The sequence below is a fragment of the Ursus maritimus genome, unplaced genomic scaffold (genome assembly GCF_017311325.1).
Source record: "Ursus maritimus isolate PB19 unplaced genomic scaffold, ASM1731132v1 scaffold_6, whole genome shotgun sequence".
In the NCBI taxonomy this organism is placed as follows: Eukaryota; Metazoa; Chordata; class Mammalia; order Carnivora; family Ursidae; genus Ursus; species Ursus maritimus.
In genome coordinates this window covers 82024544-82040558 of record NW_024426774.1, presented here as the reverse complement: position 1 = coordinate 82040558, position 16015 = coordinate 82024544, and the positions used below count along the sequence as shown (strand labels likewise).

At 47.3% G+C, this 16015-nt stretch overlaps 1 protein-coding gene across 1 annotated transcript; it reads right to left on the bottom strand.

The window, feature by feature from the left end:
• Positions 1–3529: 3529 nt before the first annotated feature.
• On the bottom strand, positions 3530–13672 carry ECRG4 (ECRG4 augurin precursor). Its single transcript, XM_008699080.2, has 4 exons — positions 13492–13672; positions 9371–9418; positions 7380–7537; positions 3530–3904 (listed from the first exon to the last, which is right to left on the bottom strand). Exons 1-4 carry the CDS (start codon positions 13568–13570, stop codon positions 3746–3748), a joined length of 444 nt encoding a protein of 147 aa, XP_008697302.1. The 5' UTR covers positions 13571–13672; the 3' UTR covers positions 3530–3745.
• Between the last annotated feature and the right edge of the window lie 2343 nt (positions 13673–16015).

Below are 16015 nucleotides of genomic sequence, written 5' to 3'. Positions count from 1 at the left end.
TCCCTCTGTCTCTCAATCTGCTCCTCCCCCGGCTGTGCTAGAAACAAACAAACAAACAAACAAACAAAATCTTTTTTAAAAAGTTCAAAATGTGATGTTAGAAATAAAATGAGACTGTTAATTACGATAAGTGTAAGTGGACTAAGTTCTCCCAGTAAGGCCTTAATAGTTACACCATATTTTAAAAACAAAATATATTTCAGCTATCTACTCTTTACAAAAGACACACATAAAGCACATAGAAAAAAAGACCAAACTATGGAAAAGATATACCAGGCACTTAGTAACCAAAAGGAGGCAAATATAGTTATATTAATACCAAAGGAGAATTCAGGCAAAACACATTATTAGAAATAAGAAATTTGCTACATAATGATTAATGATTCCATTCACCAGGAAGAGGCATTGATTCTAAATTTGTGTATACCATGTAAATTTGCCTCATATGAAGCCAGACTGACAGAATTCAAGGAAAAACTTGTCAAATCCATCATCATAGTAGATTTTAACACATTTGGCAGTCATTAGTAGGTCAAACAGACAAAAAAAAAAAACAGTAAGAAAATAGAAAAATCAAGCTTGAACTTACTAACAGACATGACTGCATCTGATGTCTGGAAAAGACACAGCCCTTTCAAACACACACGGAACACTTGCTGGGGCTGATGCACTGGCCACTAAAGCTGACCTCAGTATAGTTCAAAGGACCAGGGTCTGACTATAGTTGGTTTTTTTTTAATTATTTAAAAAAAAAATGTTTTTACCACAGTGCAATTAAGTTAGAAAACAAAGCCAACACGATAATTAGAAAAATCCATTCACTTGGAAATTTAATAACACTTGTAATCAACTTAAGGGTCAGAGGAGAAAATATAATTGAAATTAGATGATTTCATCATCTTAACTTTTCACATCAAACTCATGGGATACAGTTCTTGGAAGGAAACAATATTAAATGCCTTCAAAAAAAAGTAAGGCTCAAAATAGAGCTAAGATCTAATATAAATCAAAGACCCACAGACACAGAAGGAAGGAAATTAAGAGAAAATAAATTCACGAAATAGAGAAACATACAAAAGAACAGATCAACAAAGCAAAGTCTTCACGTTTGAAAAGATGATTCATTTTTTAAAAAGGCACAAGTGGAACGGAATGAAAAAAAAAATAAAACTACAGATGCTACAGAGAAAAGCAGTAAGAGGATACTAAGAACAACTCTCAATACTTTAAAACTTTGATGTAATGGATGCCCACCTAGAAAGACTGAATTTAGCAAAACAGATCCAAGGAGAAACACAAAGTCAGAATAATCCTCTACCTGTAAAAGAAATGCAATCGATAGGAAACAATTTTACCAGAAAGAAAATATCGCATTCAATTGGCCTTATCTGAATGCTACCAAACATTCAGGAAACAGATCATTCCATTCCTACAGAGAATAGAAAACAGGTCAATTTAAGAGGCCCGAATAACCTTGATATCTAAACTGACAAAAACAAGCAGAGAAAAAACACTGAACATGTATGTAAGAATTGAGAACACATATCCAACCAGATCCAACAATAAATGAAAAGAAATCACGATCGAGGTAGGTTTCACTCCAGGGATTCAATTCATTAATATTAGAATTTTATTAATAGAACTCACATTAATTAACAGATTAACAAGGAAAAGTTGTATCATCTCAACAGATAAGGGAAATAGAAATTGACATCCAGACATGACATTTAAAAATTATCTTAGCAGATTTTTTAAGCCAGCATGATGAATAGAAAACCAATTTCCTTAACTTGATAAATTTCCTTAATTTGATAAAAGACATCTACAAAAATCATTCAGCAAACATACTATATGGAGAAACACGGTAAGATTGGGACTGAAGCTGCGATGTCCTCTCCATCACCCCTCCCTCCCTCCTCTTTAATTGTGCTGGGGTTTGAGCCAGCCTCATAGTAGACAAGAAAAAGAAACACATTTCAAGGGTGAGACTGTAAAATAAGACAGCCACTGTGAAAAACATGTATGGCAGTTCCTCAAAAAATTAAACAATTGCCACATGATCCAATAATTCCACTTCTGGGCATATGCCCAAAAGAACTGAAAGCAGGGACGTGAAGAGCTATGTGCACATCCATGTTCATAGTATTATGCACAATAGACAAAATGGGGAAGCAACCCAAGTGTCCATTGACAGATGAATGGATAAATAAAATGGGGTATAAACGTACATTGCAATATTATTCATCCTTAAATAGGAGGGAGATTCGAACACAGGCTATAACGTGGATGAATCTTGAGGACATTTTGCTGAGTGAAATAAGCGAGACACAAAAAACACTGTATGATTCCACTTAAATGAGGTCCCGGAGGTAGTCCTATTCACAGAGACTGAAAGTAGAAAGGGGGCTGCGGGAAGTTGGGGGAGGGGGATGGGGAGGTCATGTTTCATGGGGACGGACGGAGTTTCAGGGCAGATGAAAAAGTTCTGGACATGGGTGGTGGTGATGGTTGCACAATAATGTGAAAGTACTCGATGCCACTGAACTGTACACCTAAAAATGGTCAATTTTATGGTATGACTGTTTTATGAGAATTTTTAGAAGTTGCAAGGACTCCAAAGGAAGAAACAAAATTACCTTTATATGCAAATGTTATGAGTGTCCATAAACACCACTCTCCTGAAGCTAGTACTTCCAACTAAGCTGGCTTTTTTTTTTTTAATTATTTACCCATGATTTGTGAACGGAGATGTGTTTCCACTATACACAAAATTATCATTTTGGGACTGTATACAAAATTACCATTTTTTTGAAAAAGAACAAAAAGCTTCCATTAGACTGTCAGAGGGTCTGTGACCCACAAACGTGTAAGAGCCATTTTGAGTGCTCCCCGCCCTCTGCCGCAGCTCTGCGGGCATTACACAGGCTGTGACCAGACTCCCTCCATCAGTAATGCCTCAGGAGTCCACCTCACTTCCCAACCCCCCCCCATCTTTCTCCCCTTCCCTCTCCCCACCCCCACACCACTTTTCTCTTTTATCTGCTCAGGTTGTTTAAATACTAGGTGAATTATATTCTTAAATATTTCTTGAATTCATTGGCGAAGCTTTAATTTTTTTAAGAGAACGGAGGCCTTGAATTCACCCAAACTTTAGCTTTTTCCCTATGACCCTTCTTTCCCTGCATGGTCATATTAAACAGGCCCAGTTCTAGCTCAGGGCTTGGGGCCCAGAAGCTCTCAAACACCTGTGCAGTGATTAGAATACTCCAAATTGTGTTCTGCCACCTTAAATAATTTTTGACCAGATTCTCTTGCTGGTTTCCTATCTTGTATTTCGCAGGGGCAGAATTTTAACAAGCAAAAGACCCCTGCTCATTCCCATGGTCTGCCCGGGCGGTGGCGCGGATTCCTGGCAGGGTAACGGTGACAGAGAGCTGCCTCTCCAAGGAGGCTTCAACTTTGAGAAAATCCAGGCAATGAAAACAGTGGCCGGCTTACTTTCCATGCAAATGAATTCTGAGACTTTTGTTTTCAACAAAATGCTTTTATTTCTATTTTTTGATGGGATGCATTGTTAGGTGCTTGCATGGAATATCAAAAGGCATCGATGCTGTTTTAACTTTTCCTTCCTGGTTGCAGAAAGGGGGTAGAAAAGATCTGCTGAAGGAAAGCCCAGCAGAAGCCACATGGTGCGAGGCAGTGAAGGGGTCATTTCCGTGGCTGGCCACGGAGCGCGGAGTGATGGTCAGTAGTCATCGTAGTAGTTGACGCTGGCTCCGTGCCTTAAGTTGTTGGGGTTCTGGGGACCAGTCGCTGCGTCCTCATCATAGTGTCGCTGGTAGTAATCGTAGTCGTGCCCATTCCGACCTCTGTTTAGCCAATAAGTGATGTCATCTTCAAATTTCTGGAGAAAAAGAGAAAAACAGAACAGATTTAAGGACACACACTCCCCCTAGACTACATCCTAACTCTGGCTCTTCTCTGTGACGGCTTTTCTTCAGTGATTAACAACTCCTACCAAGAATCACTCTTCGTGATACTATTCTGTGCTCAGAGGTCAACACAGCCCGCTAAAAAAAGCCATTGTCCCCAGAGGAGTCCAAGCCCTTGAAAACATTTGCGCCATGAGTTCTAAATACACCCGACACTCAAACATTGTTCTCTTTCTTGGGAAATAAAATGGACATCTCCCAAAGATAGCAGTAGCTTGGCCTGACCCCCAGGCTGCACACATCTCACAGACATTGCCTTCTCTCCCTGGCCTGCCCTGGGCCTGTCCCACTCCAGTGCACAGAGTAGATGCTTGATAAATTCAGTCACCCCCACCCTGGCATGGCGGAGCCACACGAACTTGCAGTGGCGGCTCTTTTATGCCCGTGGTGTTGGCTAGCGCTGGCACGGCTCCACTTGCTCGTTCCACAAACCCTGACTACGTGGGCCCGGCCTGTCAGCCCTGTGCCGGCCACTGAAGGGCCACCCAAAGCAAGTAGGCCGGACTCCCTGCCTTCCCGAAGCCTGCAGTTGCTGAGAGACAGTTGCAGTTAGCAGGAATGAAAGGGAAGGGGAAGAACTGAAGCGAGTGAGAAGCACGGAAGGACTTTTAGGTTTACAGCTGGGGTCACTGGTCTTCGCTATGGATGCCTCTCTTAAAGGAAAGACTAATTCTCTGTGGGTACTGAAGGTGGGAGATGAATGTAGATGGGCGCTCGCATGTGTCAATGCTGACGGCTTGGTGAGAGGTTTGGTGCGAGGCCAAAAAGGCGGGGATGAGAGAAGGATGACCTAGGGAGACTGCAGGGTATTTAAAAGTTTGGGTCCAATTTTTCTCAAAGTGTGGCCAGTGCACCCCTGCATCCTAATCTCTAAGGATGCTGTACAGCAAGTTCGCAGCCCCCCCCCGCCCCCCGCCCACTGCCTGGATGGAATTTTCCCGTGGTTAGGTAGCAGGCGTCTAGTAAGAATGCCAGGGAGCATGAGTATTTGAGCACTGCCTGACGCTGGAAGGCCCGGCCTCACCCATGATGGTGTTCTCTGTGGCCGCCCCCTTCGGGTGAGCAGTGGGTCAGCCCGTGCCACGCCGGTGAGCACCACTGCTGCCCTCCTCTGCCCGCCGAGCCCCAGGGGCTCTGGCGTCTGCTCAGCCCTCCCTCGGCCTCTGCCATGAATGTGAGAATGTTTGCTTTCCCCACAACACGGCAGCTTTTCCCAGAGTGAAATCATCTTTCTCCTTGGTTTTTCGCATTTTATAATCATGTTTGAAGTTTTGGCAAAACTCAGACCTTGAAACATCAAGGTTTTCCATAAATTAAAGAAATGTTTTGTGAGTACAGAAATTACGCAGACTCACATTTTACAAATTGATACGTGGGAGTGGGACAGAGAAAAGGGGGATCGTAACTCCACTGCCAAAGACAACCACAACTGACATTTTTGATGTATTTCCTTCTAGTCTCTTCTGTGACTGTTTATTTTTTTTAAAGATTTTATTTATTCATCAGAGAGAGAGGGAGAGCACAAGCAGGGGGAGTGGCAGGCAGAGGGAGAAGCAGCTCCCCACTGAGCAAGGAGCCCAATGCAGGACTCGATCCCAGGACCCCAGGATCATGACCTGAGCCAAAGGCAGATGCTTAACCGACTGAACCACCCAGGCGCCCTTTTCTGTGACTATTTAGTTATAATCTTATGGATCCTCACCTTTATTCTGGTTTTTGTCACCAGTCATTATTTTAGCCATTTCTCCATGTTAGACTCTTAATACATGGACTACATCAAAGAAATGCAAATTACTACAAGGACATACCATTTTCATGTTCAAGCAAAGTACTTTTTTTTTTTTTAAATTTTCAGTGAGAATTCAAGGTGGTGCTGAAGATGCCAGAAAATTGGTGCTCTCGCACGTGACTTCCGGGAATGTGCAATCCGACAGCACCCAACGACCCTCAAGTGAGTCTGCCTTCTGCCTGAGCAACTGCACTGGGAAGACTGCAATGCCAACTACGGAGCAAGAGGCACACAGAGCTGTGAATCATAGTACCTGTCGTTTGGGTTGCTGTGATCGTAAGTTAATTCATACAGGTGCTTAGAATCCTGCCTGGCAGAGTCTGGGTATACGTATTTAGCTTTTTGCACAGAAAAAAAAATTATACTTGAGTAGCAAAAAGATACTTAGGGAATAACTGATATATCCAATGATTGGGAATGGGAAGGAAATTATAATCCAGCTACACAACTGCATTTTATGCAGCCATTAAAAATGAGGCTTCTAAAGAGTTTAATTTTGTGCTATATCTATTGCGATGTCTTATACATCCCCTATGTACAGAATGCATCTTGGGCCCTTTGGAGAAGTACTTCTCCAGCTGCCCCCGCTTGGAGATGCTGCCCTTCATCTGTCCCGGTCCCCCTTCCAGCTGGAGTGGCAGCCTGAGTGTTCTCCAGGCCACAGCGGAGCCTCCAACACAGCACTCCTGCTGGCGCCGCCCTGCTGGTCACTCTGTACAATTGCTTCTACGCATCAGACCCTGCGACTTGAACTCTGCCCCCAGCTACAGTCTGTGATTGTAAACATTCTTTTTCCTTGGCTTAGTGAATACATCCACTCATCCCCCTGCCTGAACACATGAATGGAATGGCACCATCTCTTTCTGCAAATGCATCGCCAGATTTTCCCGAACACATCTGCAAAGACCCATCTCTCTTTAAAAAGTCACTTCTCATCTCTTCCCATTATCCTCACGGGTCTTTGCATCAATCTTGTTGTTTCTGACATTTGGGGGGGTAAAGCTGCAAATGTGTTTTGGGGAGGTTGTGAGTTATTTCTTTTTTAAGATTTTATTTATTTATTTGATAGAGAGAGAGAGCACGCACAAGGAGGCAGAGCAGCAGGCAGAGGGAGAGGGAGAAGGAGGCTCCCCACTGAGCAGAGAGGTTGATGTGGGGCTCGATCCCACGACCCTGGGATCAAGACTCTGAGCTGAAGGTAGCCAGCTGCCCAACCAACTGAACCACCCAACCACTCCGGTTGTGAGTTATTTTAAAGACACCCAGGCAAACTGTGCAGATAAGTTACATGGGATTCCGGGATGAATTTACGTGCCAGCCATTTTGGACAATGGCTTCCCTGGAATCCCGCTTCTCAGTCACGTTGGGAGAGAGTCCCATTTGCATGTGGTATGTTGAAAAATGCCAGCTGATGTCCCTGTATCCCGATGGAAATGTTATCCAATGCCTGGGGAGGACTTGGCCTGTAATGGGGGCTCATCCTTTTTGGAGTGAATTCTGAAGCCTAATTATCTGTGCCCTGTTTCCTCAAGCCAAGCCTCTGTCCCCACCCCACCGCCCTGGGAGGAGCCAGGCTGCCAGTGGGTGGGAATACCCACCGCTTCGTCGAAACCCATGTAGAGGAACTGCTGGTACCACTGCTGGACCTCCGGCCGAGAACGGTCCCACAGCTGCCGCTTCTGGCGCTTCGGGCTGTTCAAGAACTCTTTGGCCTTGCTCTCGTCCACCACCACTTTACCCTTGGTCGGAGCGGGGGCTGAAATGATCAATTCCCCCCCCCCCAAAGTACAAAGAATGATTTCTTTTCTTATTGGGATGAATCACTAGTATATACCCCGCACCCCAAGCCCACCCTGCCCCAGATGGTTTTGATTTTCATTCTTACACCACATGTGATAAAATATGGCCACCTGTCATCAGTCTCCATGCCCCTTGGTAGTAAGCTCTCCATTTGGGGACAGCCGTATCAAGGGGCACAGGCTAGCCCCCAACTTCTAAGGCACAGGGAAGAGAGAAGATTTAGCCCATCCTCTGCAGCGACTCACCAGGCCTGGACCCCAGGCCTCAGGCAGGGGCTGGCGGCATACCCCTTAAGCGTTTAGGAAACAACTGGATGTCTAAGGCCACGCAAATGTATGTTCCTTGCACATGCCAACCAGAGAGCGCTGTGCTTGCTTAGGATAGGAGACCACGGAGAAAAAAGACCTGGGATGCTGAGCCCAGGCCCAGCCCGGCGGTACAGCAAGCTCTCACCCTGGAGAGCTGGAGCAGACCGGACCACCCTCTGCGGGCCTCACAGATCTTCAATGATTCAACCAAGTCTTGACGGGTACTGGCCCTTACTTTCACACTCAGCTTCTCCCAACATCTTCCCATTGTGGTCTCAACTGTTTAAAAGGCACCACTTGTGCAGGCTGGGCTCAGGGGAGGCAGCTGTGTCACTGCGTCTGCCCCTGCTCTCGGCCCCTCATCTATTAAAACTCAACTGGCAGTCCCCATCTTGGTGTTGTCATGAAGGCCGCATAGGATGATGGGAGTGAAGTGTGCTGTGTGATCCCTGGTCACGTGAATAAGTAGCCATGGATTTGTTTCCTCACTTCCTGTTCATCTATGTCTCTCTCAGGGCTTGTTACAACTCTTTTGTGCATAGTAGGTGCTCAATATGTGTTTCTAGGCTTGGCTCGAGTAAGCACTGAGGATGTACACCAGGACTCGTGATTATCTTGGTGGTCTGCTCTCTCTCCCCTCTGACAGGCTGGCCCTTCAAGAGCTTCCATCGCCCTGGGTGTCCTGGAGGAGCGGGCTGCCCAGCACAGAGATCGGGGATTGGCCAGGGCCTGGTGAGCAGCTGGAAATGCTGAGAGAGATGCTGCAAGCTCTCAGGAGCCTCCTGCCCCTTTGAGGGGCCCCAAGTGCTCAGCACCTGGGGGATCTCTGGAGGGCTGACTGAGAAGCATGTGAACAGCACTAGGGAGCCACATGGTCAGGGAGCAGACTTGAGCCTGCCAGAATCCCCCCTTAACTGGGTGGGGGGCGGGGAAGGAAGAATAAGGGATCAACGGTTCACATCAGAAACGTGGTCACACTCCTAATTTCCAAGAGGTAGACAGCTTCTTCATTTTCCAGGCGAAGATGACAGTTCCAAGGGAAGATGGCCTTCACAAGACCCATGACTGGTCCAACTGATCTACCCGATTACGGCGGGCCCGGAAGGCACAGTGCGTGGCTCCCAGCACTTCTGTTTCTGCCGCCGGCTACCACATTCGTCACAGGAGTATTTTTTCACAACAGGTGTTAGTAACAAAACAGCGTTTTCTGTTCCACCCTGCCCCCACTGTAGCACTGTTTCTTTTATTTGGGGTCCACACTGACAGCTTTCAGAGAAATAATCTTCAAATTTTTACCGGCAATAATATTTACCTAATGAAATACCACACGCATAGCCACCGAGTAAGCCCTTCAGATCTGCCAACCTTTCAAGGAGTAAACCCTTCGATGTTCCAAACACAGACCCCAGTGGGCACACCCAACGTCGCCTTTCACTGCGACCCGCTAAGAAGCCGCCCTTCTCCGTGGCGGGTGCCCTTACCTTCCCGCTTCTGAAGCAGCAGCTTCAGTTTATTCCCACTCACGCCACCTAATGGGATGAACAGAGAAGTCGTGTCAGAGTTGCACCAAACCCTTTAATTTCTCAGGTGCAAGAATCAGAGCTGGAAAAAGTCCCCGCCCGCCCGCATCTCTGTCTGGTAACCTGAGTTACCAGAGTCAGCGTTTCGCCGATGGCCGCGTTCCCTGTCATGCAGGAAAAGCAAACCGGGCTGCTCATGACCAGACCGAGGACAATGATGGTGGCTGAGCAGGGGCATTACGATTTGAGATACTCCCTAGGAGAAACGACATTGTCTTTCCAGCCCCTTATGTCTTATTATGAGGCCGGGCCACCCGGCATGCGTACCTTCCTGCAGACTTTCCCTTTTTATGGCATAGTAAGTGGAAGTGTTCCCCCCAAATTCATATCCAGCCACAACCTCTGAATGTGACCTTGTTTGGCAAGAGGGCATTTGCAGATGTAATCAAGGATCTCAGTTAACTATGAGGGAGATGATATCACCTGGCTCTAAGGTGGATTTTTTTTTAATGATTTTTTATTATATTATGTTAGTCACCATACAGGACATCCCTGGTTTTTGATGTAAAGTTCGATGATTCATCACTTGCGTATAACACCCAGTGTACCATGCAATATGTGCCCTCCTTACTACCCATCACCAGCCTATCCCATTTCCCCACCCCCCTCCCCTCTGAGGCCCTCAGTTTGTTTCTCAGAGTCCATAGTCTCTCATGCTTCACTCCCCCTTCTGATCACCCCCCTTCTTTATCCCTTTCTTCTCCTACCGATCTTCCTAGTTCTCATGTTCCATAAATGAGAGAAGTCATATGATAATTGTCTTTCTCTGTTTGACTTATTTCACTTAGCATTAGGTGGGTTTTGAATCCGATGGTTGGGAACTTTGGAGGAGAGGGAGAGGGTACAGAGAAGGTCGCCATGTGAAGACAGAGGTGGGCAGACACCGAGAAGTACCATTTGCTGTGATTTTTATTCAGTTCTGAAAGTATTTCTAAGCAGCTAAACATTTGAATAGAAAATAACATGCCTGGCCTGGTAGGATACCCTCCTCTTCCTGGTGCGCAGGTGTGAGGAGGACCTGTAGACACGTCTGATCCTTCAGCGCTTTATGTAGGTACAAGGCTCTCCCCTGAAGGGGTATCCATAGCCCCTGGGAGAAAAGTGCGGCCTCAGAAGTAACGAGCCGAGTGTGCTCCGGTGTAAGGAGCTGGTCAGGCCCCAGGTTGGAGGGGGTGCTGTCCACCTTTTCAGGCAGGTCCTTCACCTCCCCATCCCTGGACAGACGCTAAGGCCTGTGCTTGCATCTGCAAAGGTGCAGTTTTCTGGGAATAGCAGCCATAGTTTTAGCCAGCCTTTCAAAAGTGTCTGGGACCCGGGTAAGATTAAAAACCACCCCCTGCTTAAAGAATTTGCTATGTAATTGGGGGGAAAAAAAGCACACTTGGGACCAAAGGTCACAAATGGGCGGCCCGCAGCTGAGCTTTACCTGCACAAACACCCAGTGTTTACAAAGCTTGAATTTGAATACCTCTGGGCGGGAGTCACTCAGCACACCGCATGGTCCATTGAGAGCCATCTCACTTAGGAGCCCTCTGTGGGCATCTGAACTTGAGCGCCACCCAGCTGCCTTTAGAGGAGGTACGCCCACCGGGAAACATGGTTGGGAAGAATTTCTAGGAACCAGGGATTTGGGATTTTTTCGTACATCAAACATTTATTACCAACAACCCTCTCAACCCCAAAATTAGGCACAGGGATTAGAAATAAAAATACATCGCACTTCTCAGTAAAGCATTACTAGCAACTTTCACTAAAAATGTATAAACTTTGTTAAAAATTTACCAAGCCTTCAAATGATTTGATTATAGATATTTATAATACGTACATTCTAAACTATGTTAACTGGTACAGTAGAGTACCATTTGAAAAAATGAGTCAACAAATAGTTTCCAGAAACACCCTTGGGCCATAGATTAGGGCATAAACTAAGGTTTCCAACACCTGGGCAGCCACTCCAAAGATGGGGTGAGTCACCCCACGAGGTTCCCCGTCAAGAGTAAATAAGCAGAGATGGGCACTTGATGGGACTCCTGTAGAGGGGATTATTTAATTAGGGTGGGACTACACTTAAAGGCTGTGCTTCCCATCAGATCTTAAGAGTCAATAAAGAAATCTATGAACACATTTGCCAAAGCAGACAGATACATTCCTTGGCACAAATATTAGCATTCATTAATATCTTAACATTGGTCCATCTCTAACAACAGCGTGGCACACACAGAATTAAGTATCGCCCCTCCATCTGTTTGCCTTCTTAACAATAAATGAATGAAATGCCGCCTGATGTTGAAACAGACATTGAATTCAGGCATTTGCGATCTCGTTGCAATTTCTAGCAGCAAATGTGTCACTACTGTTCTGGAAATGAAAGCCTCACCAGATCTCATCTCTACAACGGAAAGACACAGAAAAATCCTAAATGATGAATTATTGATGTTGCCACTGTGCCAATTACTAGACACTGAAGTATAAATAAATACTAATACATGTGATTGGACACCACACTAAATTTGTTTGAAGAAAAAAATGAACAACTGAATAGCTGTGAATTTTTTCCTATAGTATGGATGTTTTTTACCCCAATATCATCAGTCACTACTTCTAGGCTGATAATAGGCACTCCTGAATTTATTAAACCTGACATTAGCTCTCCCAGCAGATACAGAATTGCAGGGCGCCCCCTTTGAAGGCGCTGACTATTTAATAAAACTCTTCAAGAAGGAGCAATGATCATTTTCTCCATTAAATGTTTTTGATGTCATACAGCCACCTGTGGGACTGGATGTATAAAGATTTTCATGTTATGTCATAAGAACTTTCACATTCCAGCTCAATGATGATAATATTTTAGCTGACACCTTTCATCGCGTTCTTGGCACAAATGAAATAAAACACATATCTGAAAAGGAGTGGCTTATAGCAGGTGCTCGCTCCTTTAATTCCGATGTGCTTCTGAAAATGGGAGGAACAAAGTAGGAGGGGGTAGAGCAATCATGTAACTGATTAGCCTCCCCTGTGGTTGTAACTTAGAAGAGCAATTCTCCCCACTGGAACAGGTCCCCTGCTGTTCTGGAGGCCTGGGGCTTTGGCCTCAGGCTCCTAGGGCAGGCTTCCTCCCTCCCTTCCACCAGGAGTTGGCTTTTCCATTACCTGTTTTGAATAAGCAAAGCAGGGAAGCAAAGCAATCACGGTGTCATTAGGCAGCTACTTTGTAGGGGGAAGAGCACCAGTCTCCTGGTCCTGGGCAAGCGTTCCATGCCTTCCTGCCCCAGGACCCTTAGCAGAGGATCTGGGATCATCCTATGCCTCTCAAAGTGGTGAGCCTCAAAGGCCCTCATGCAGGCATGAGGCCCCGAGTGAACCATAAAGGGTCCTACAAGTGGAAAGGTAGTCCGGTCAGGACAAAACCCTCAGGTGGGGTCTGTGGACTCCCAGGGTTCAGATGCCTGCACCCCCGGCAAACGACTTCATTTTGGGGTTGTATATGAATGTGCTCATTTTATAGGGTGCGAACCTGGAATTTTCAACTGATTCACTGAGGGCTCCACGAAGCACAGAAGGTTAAGCATTTCTCCTTTAAAAGCATTTCCCCCATAGGGGATCTGAGGCCTGTGCACAGTCTGGCAGACCTGGAACTTGACTCAGTTGGGAGATGCTTGGTAGGGAATTGCCTGGAAGGACCTCTCCATAATGACGCTTTTGGGCTCCCCTCAGTCCTGGAGGGCCCCCACTGCTGATAGCTCCCGTTACCCCTTTGCCCCTTATATTAGGTCCAAAACACTTCTTGCCCCTCCTTCGGACCTTGGCCCTCATTCTTTCCCAAGGTGACCACGCATGTCTGAGACCCTGCCCTTGACCCTGGTACTCTGTCTGAGGGCCCAAGCGCACCGCTCCCACTTGTGCATGTGCAAAACCCAAGACCCCTATCACCCCATGGTACTTGCCCAGGCTCCGGTTGGGTCCCTCCGCCCTCACTCCATCCCCTATCTTCCTCCCAGGCGCCCTGCCATCGTCCCACTTACCTGGGCCCAGGCACAGCAGCAGGAGCAGCGCCAGAGCGATCAGGGCCAAGACGGTGGGCCGCGCGGAGTAGGCGGCCATGGCTGCAGCGAGAGGGCGGGAGGGAAACGCGCACCTCCAGCCGCTGCGCTAGAGGACTGGGCGCGCCTGGACAGGGGCGCAGGCAGGCGGGCGCTCCCTACATTCCAGCCGGGGCGGGACCTGCCGGCTGGGCACAGAGCCAACGGGCCGCGGGCCAAGCGGTCGCTCGGAGCGCCACCAAGCCCCGCACCCCGGCCCCCGTACCCCCGTCACACCGTCACCCCCGCCGCCGCTCCACTGGGGCGCCGTCCCTCGGCTCCAAGGCCACGGACGCGCGCGATGCCGGGGCCACCGACGGCCGCAGGGGTCAGGGGAAGGGATGGGGAGATGGACTACCCGGTCCCAGCTCAGGTTTCTCTCCCCCCTTCCCCTCTCGGCCGGCCTGGCTCGCGCACTGCTCGCTTTCCCCCCTTTCCCCTCCCCGCTGATGCTTCCCTTCGTCAGCATCTCGCTCCCTCGCGGGCGCGGGGCCCTGCTCCCGCCTTGGCTTCTAAAGTAGCCTTTGGAATTTCCTTAATTCTGCGCGCTGGGCTTAAAGATGCCTTTGGCGGTGCTGAGTTTTGTGAGATTTTGAAAGACTCCACAGTCTGGATTCAGAACTGCTGTTCAGGAAGACTTCACCCCCCAAACTACTCTGGTAGAAAAGCCTTTCAGAAACCAGGAACCTGGTGAACTCCGTAGGTGTTCGCAGGACAAAGGGGCCCCTCTGTGCGCCCAGTAACTGGTGCACACCTAGAAGATACTAAAGGGAGGCCTGGTGAGCCCGCAGCAGTGCCACCCCCGTGCCAGGCCTGCTCAAACACAGAGGATGCATTAAGGGGCAGTGTGGGGTGGTGGAGGAAAACTAAACCCAAGTTGTCCCAACTGACCTCGAGCTGGTCACCTGCATTTACAAAATGGCCACGGTGCGGATATTACTTTAGCGGCCCTTCCCACCCAACATCTGCTCTGAGCTCAGCTAGATTGCTTTTCCTCAGCTGGTTTCTCCCTTGTTATACCTTCCCCTGGTCAGTGTTTACCGTCCTGCCGTAGGATCCGCTCTCCATGCGAAGCAGTTGGCTTTCCCCAGCAGGCACTGGGAAAGAAGCACCTTAACCCTGAGCTACAGGAGGCAGATGGTGGCCGAGGGTCACACACCTGACGATTGTAGGGAGATGCTCACCAACCCTTGGGGGAACGGAGGAACCAGGGAGAAGGAGGAAAAGCATGGTAGCAAAAGGTGATGGATTTACTTTAGCCCAGGGACGAGACATTTACTAGCAGGAAGAAAACCAAAGCAAATACAAAGCCAGTGTTCTGTTTGGATTGGTTTAGGACACACATTAAAGATGTTAATTGTAACCTCTCATTTATCTTGTGGATATCATCCCCTCTATGCTCCAAATCTCCAGTGGAATTTGCTTCTAATAGAACATTTAACTTCTCTCGTAACTAGGGTCCGATCAGAACTGAGTTCGTGTAGCCATAGTAAGGACAGTAGCCATCTCCCTGGACAGTTTCCTTCTTCTGTCTTTTGGATGCAGACCTACATTTCCTCCCCTCCCCCATCCCTTCTCGTTTTTAGCTGAAAATACAGAGCAGTGATTTTATTTTCTCATAATTCAAAGATTCCAAGGGGAAAAAAGGTCTGCTTTCATCAGCTTATGCAGTTGTAGCATTTGAAGACGAAGTGCATATTGAATCCTAATGTTTCCTGAGCGTGTATTTTTTAAAAAATGAAATTTGATTTAAAAACAAACACTGATGTAGAATTGGTAAGACAAATCAAGGATCCTACAGAAAATTTTTTTAAGATAATTGCCATAGGCGGGAAGAACAGTTCCTGAGATCAGGCTCCGATTCCTTTGCAGGGAGCTCATTCATGTGCCACCTCCAGTCTGCTCCAGCCAGCACCCTGGGGCACCGGGAACAGCCGCATCTTTCACAGGGAGGGCGGTGGTGAGAAGACGTTGCCAGAAGAGTACGCGGAAGCTCAGTTTACACCCAGCAGATACACATGATCATGTTTACTTGCAAAACAAGGATGGTTTTCCAGAAGATTTTATGGTTCCCGGAGAAGTGGATATTACACATCCCAAATTATGACCGATTGGTCCATCTCTGCCAATCAAAGAGACAGCCTCTTCGGGTCAAATTTGTATTGGAATATAATCCAAAGTGTGGAGATCAGATATATGATACCAAGATCAGGAAACAACTTTATCAACCCGCCAGGGGCCCCTCCCCACCACCCCCCTACCCCACAGGCAATGTGCCATGATAGTTTGATTTGAAGCAATCGTCTTTAAAAAACATTTTAGGGGCACCGGGGTGGCTCAGTTTGTTAGGTGCCCAATTCTTGATTTCCGGTCGGGTCATGGTCTCTGGGTCATGGGATCCAGCCCTGCGTTGTTGGGTTACGTGCTCAGTGGTGAGTCTGCTTGGTGATTTTCTCTTTCCCTCTCC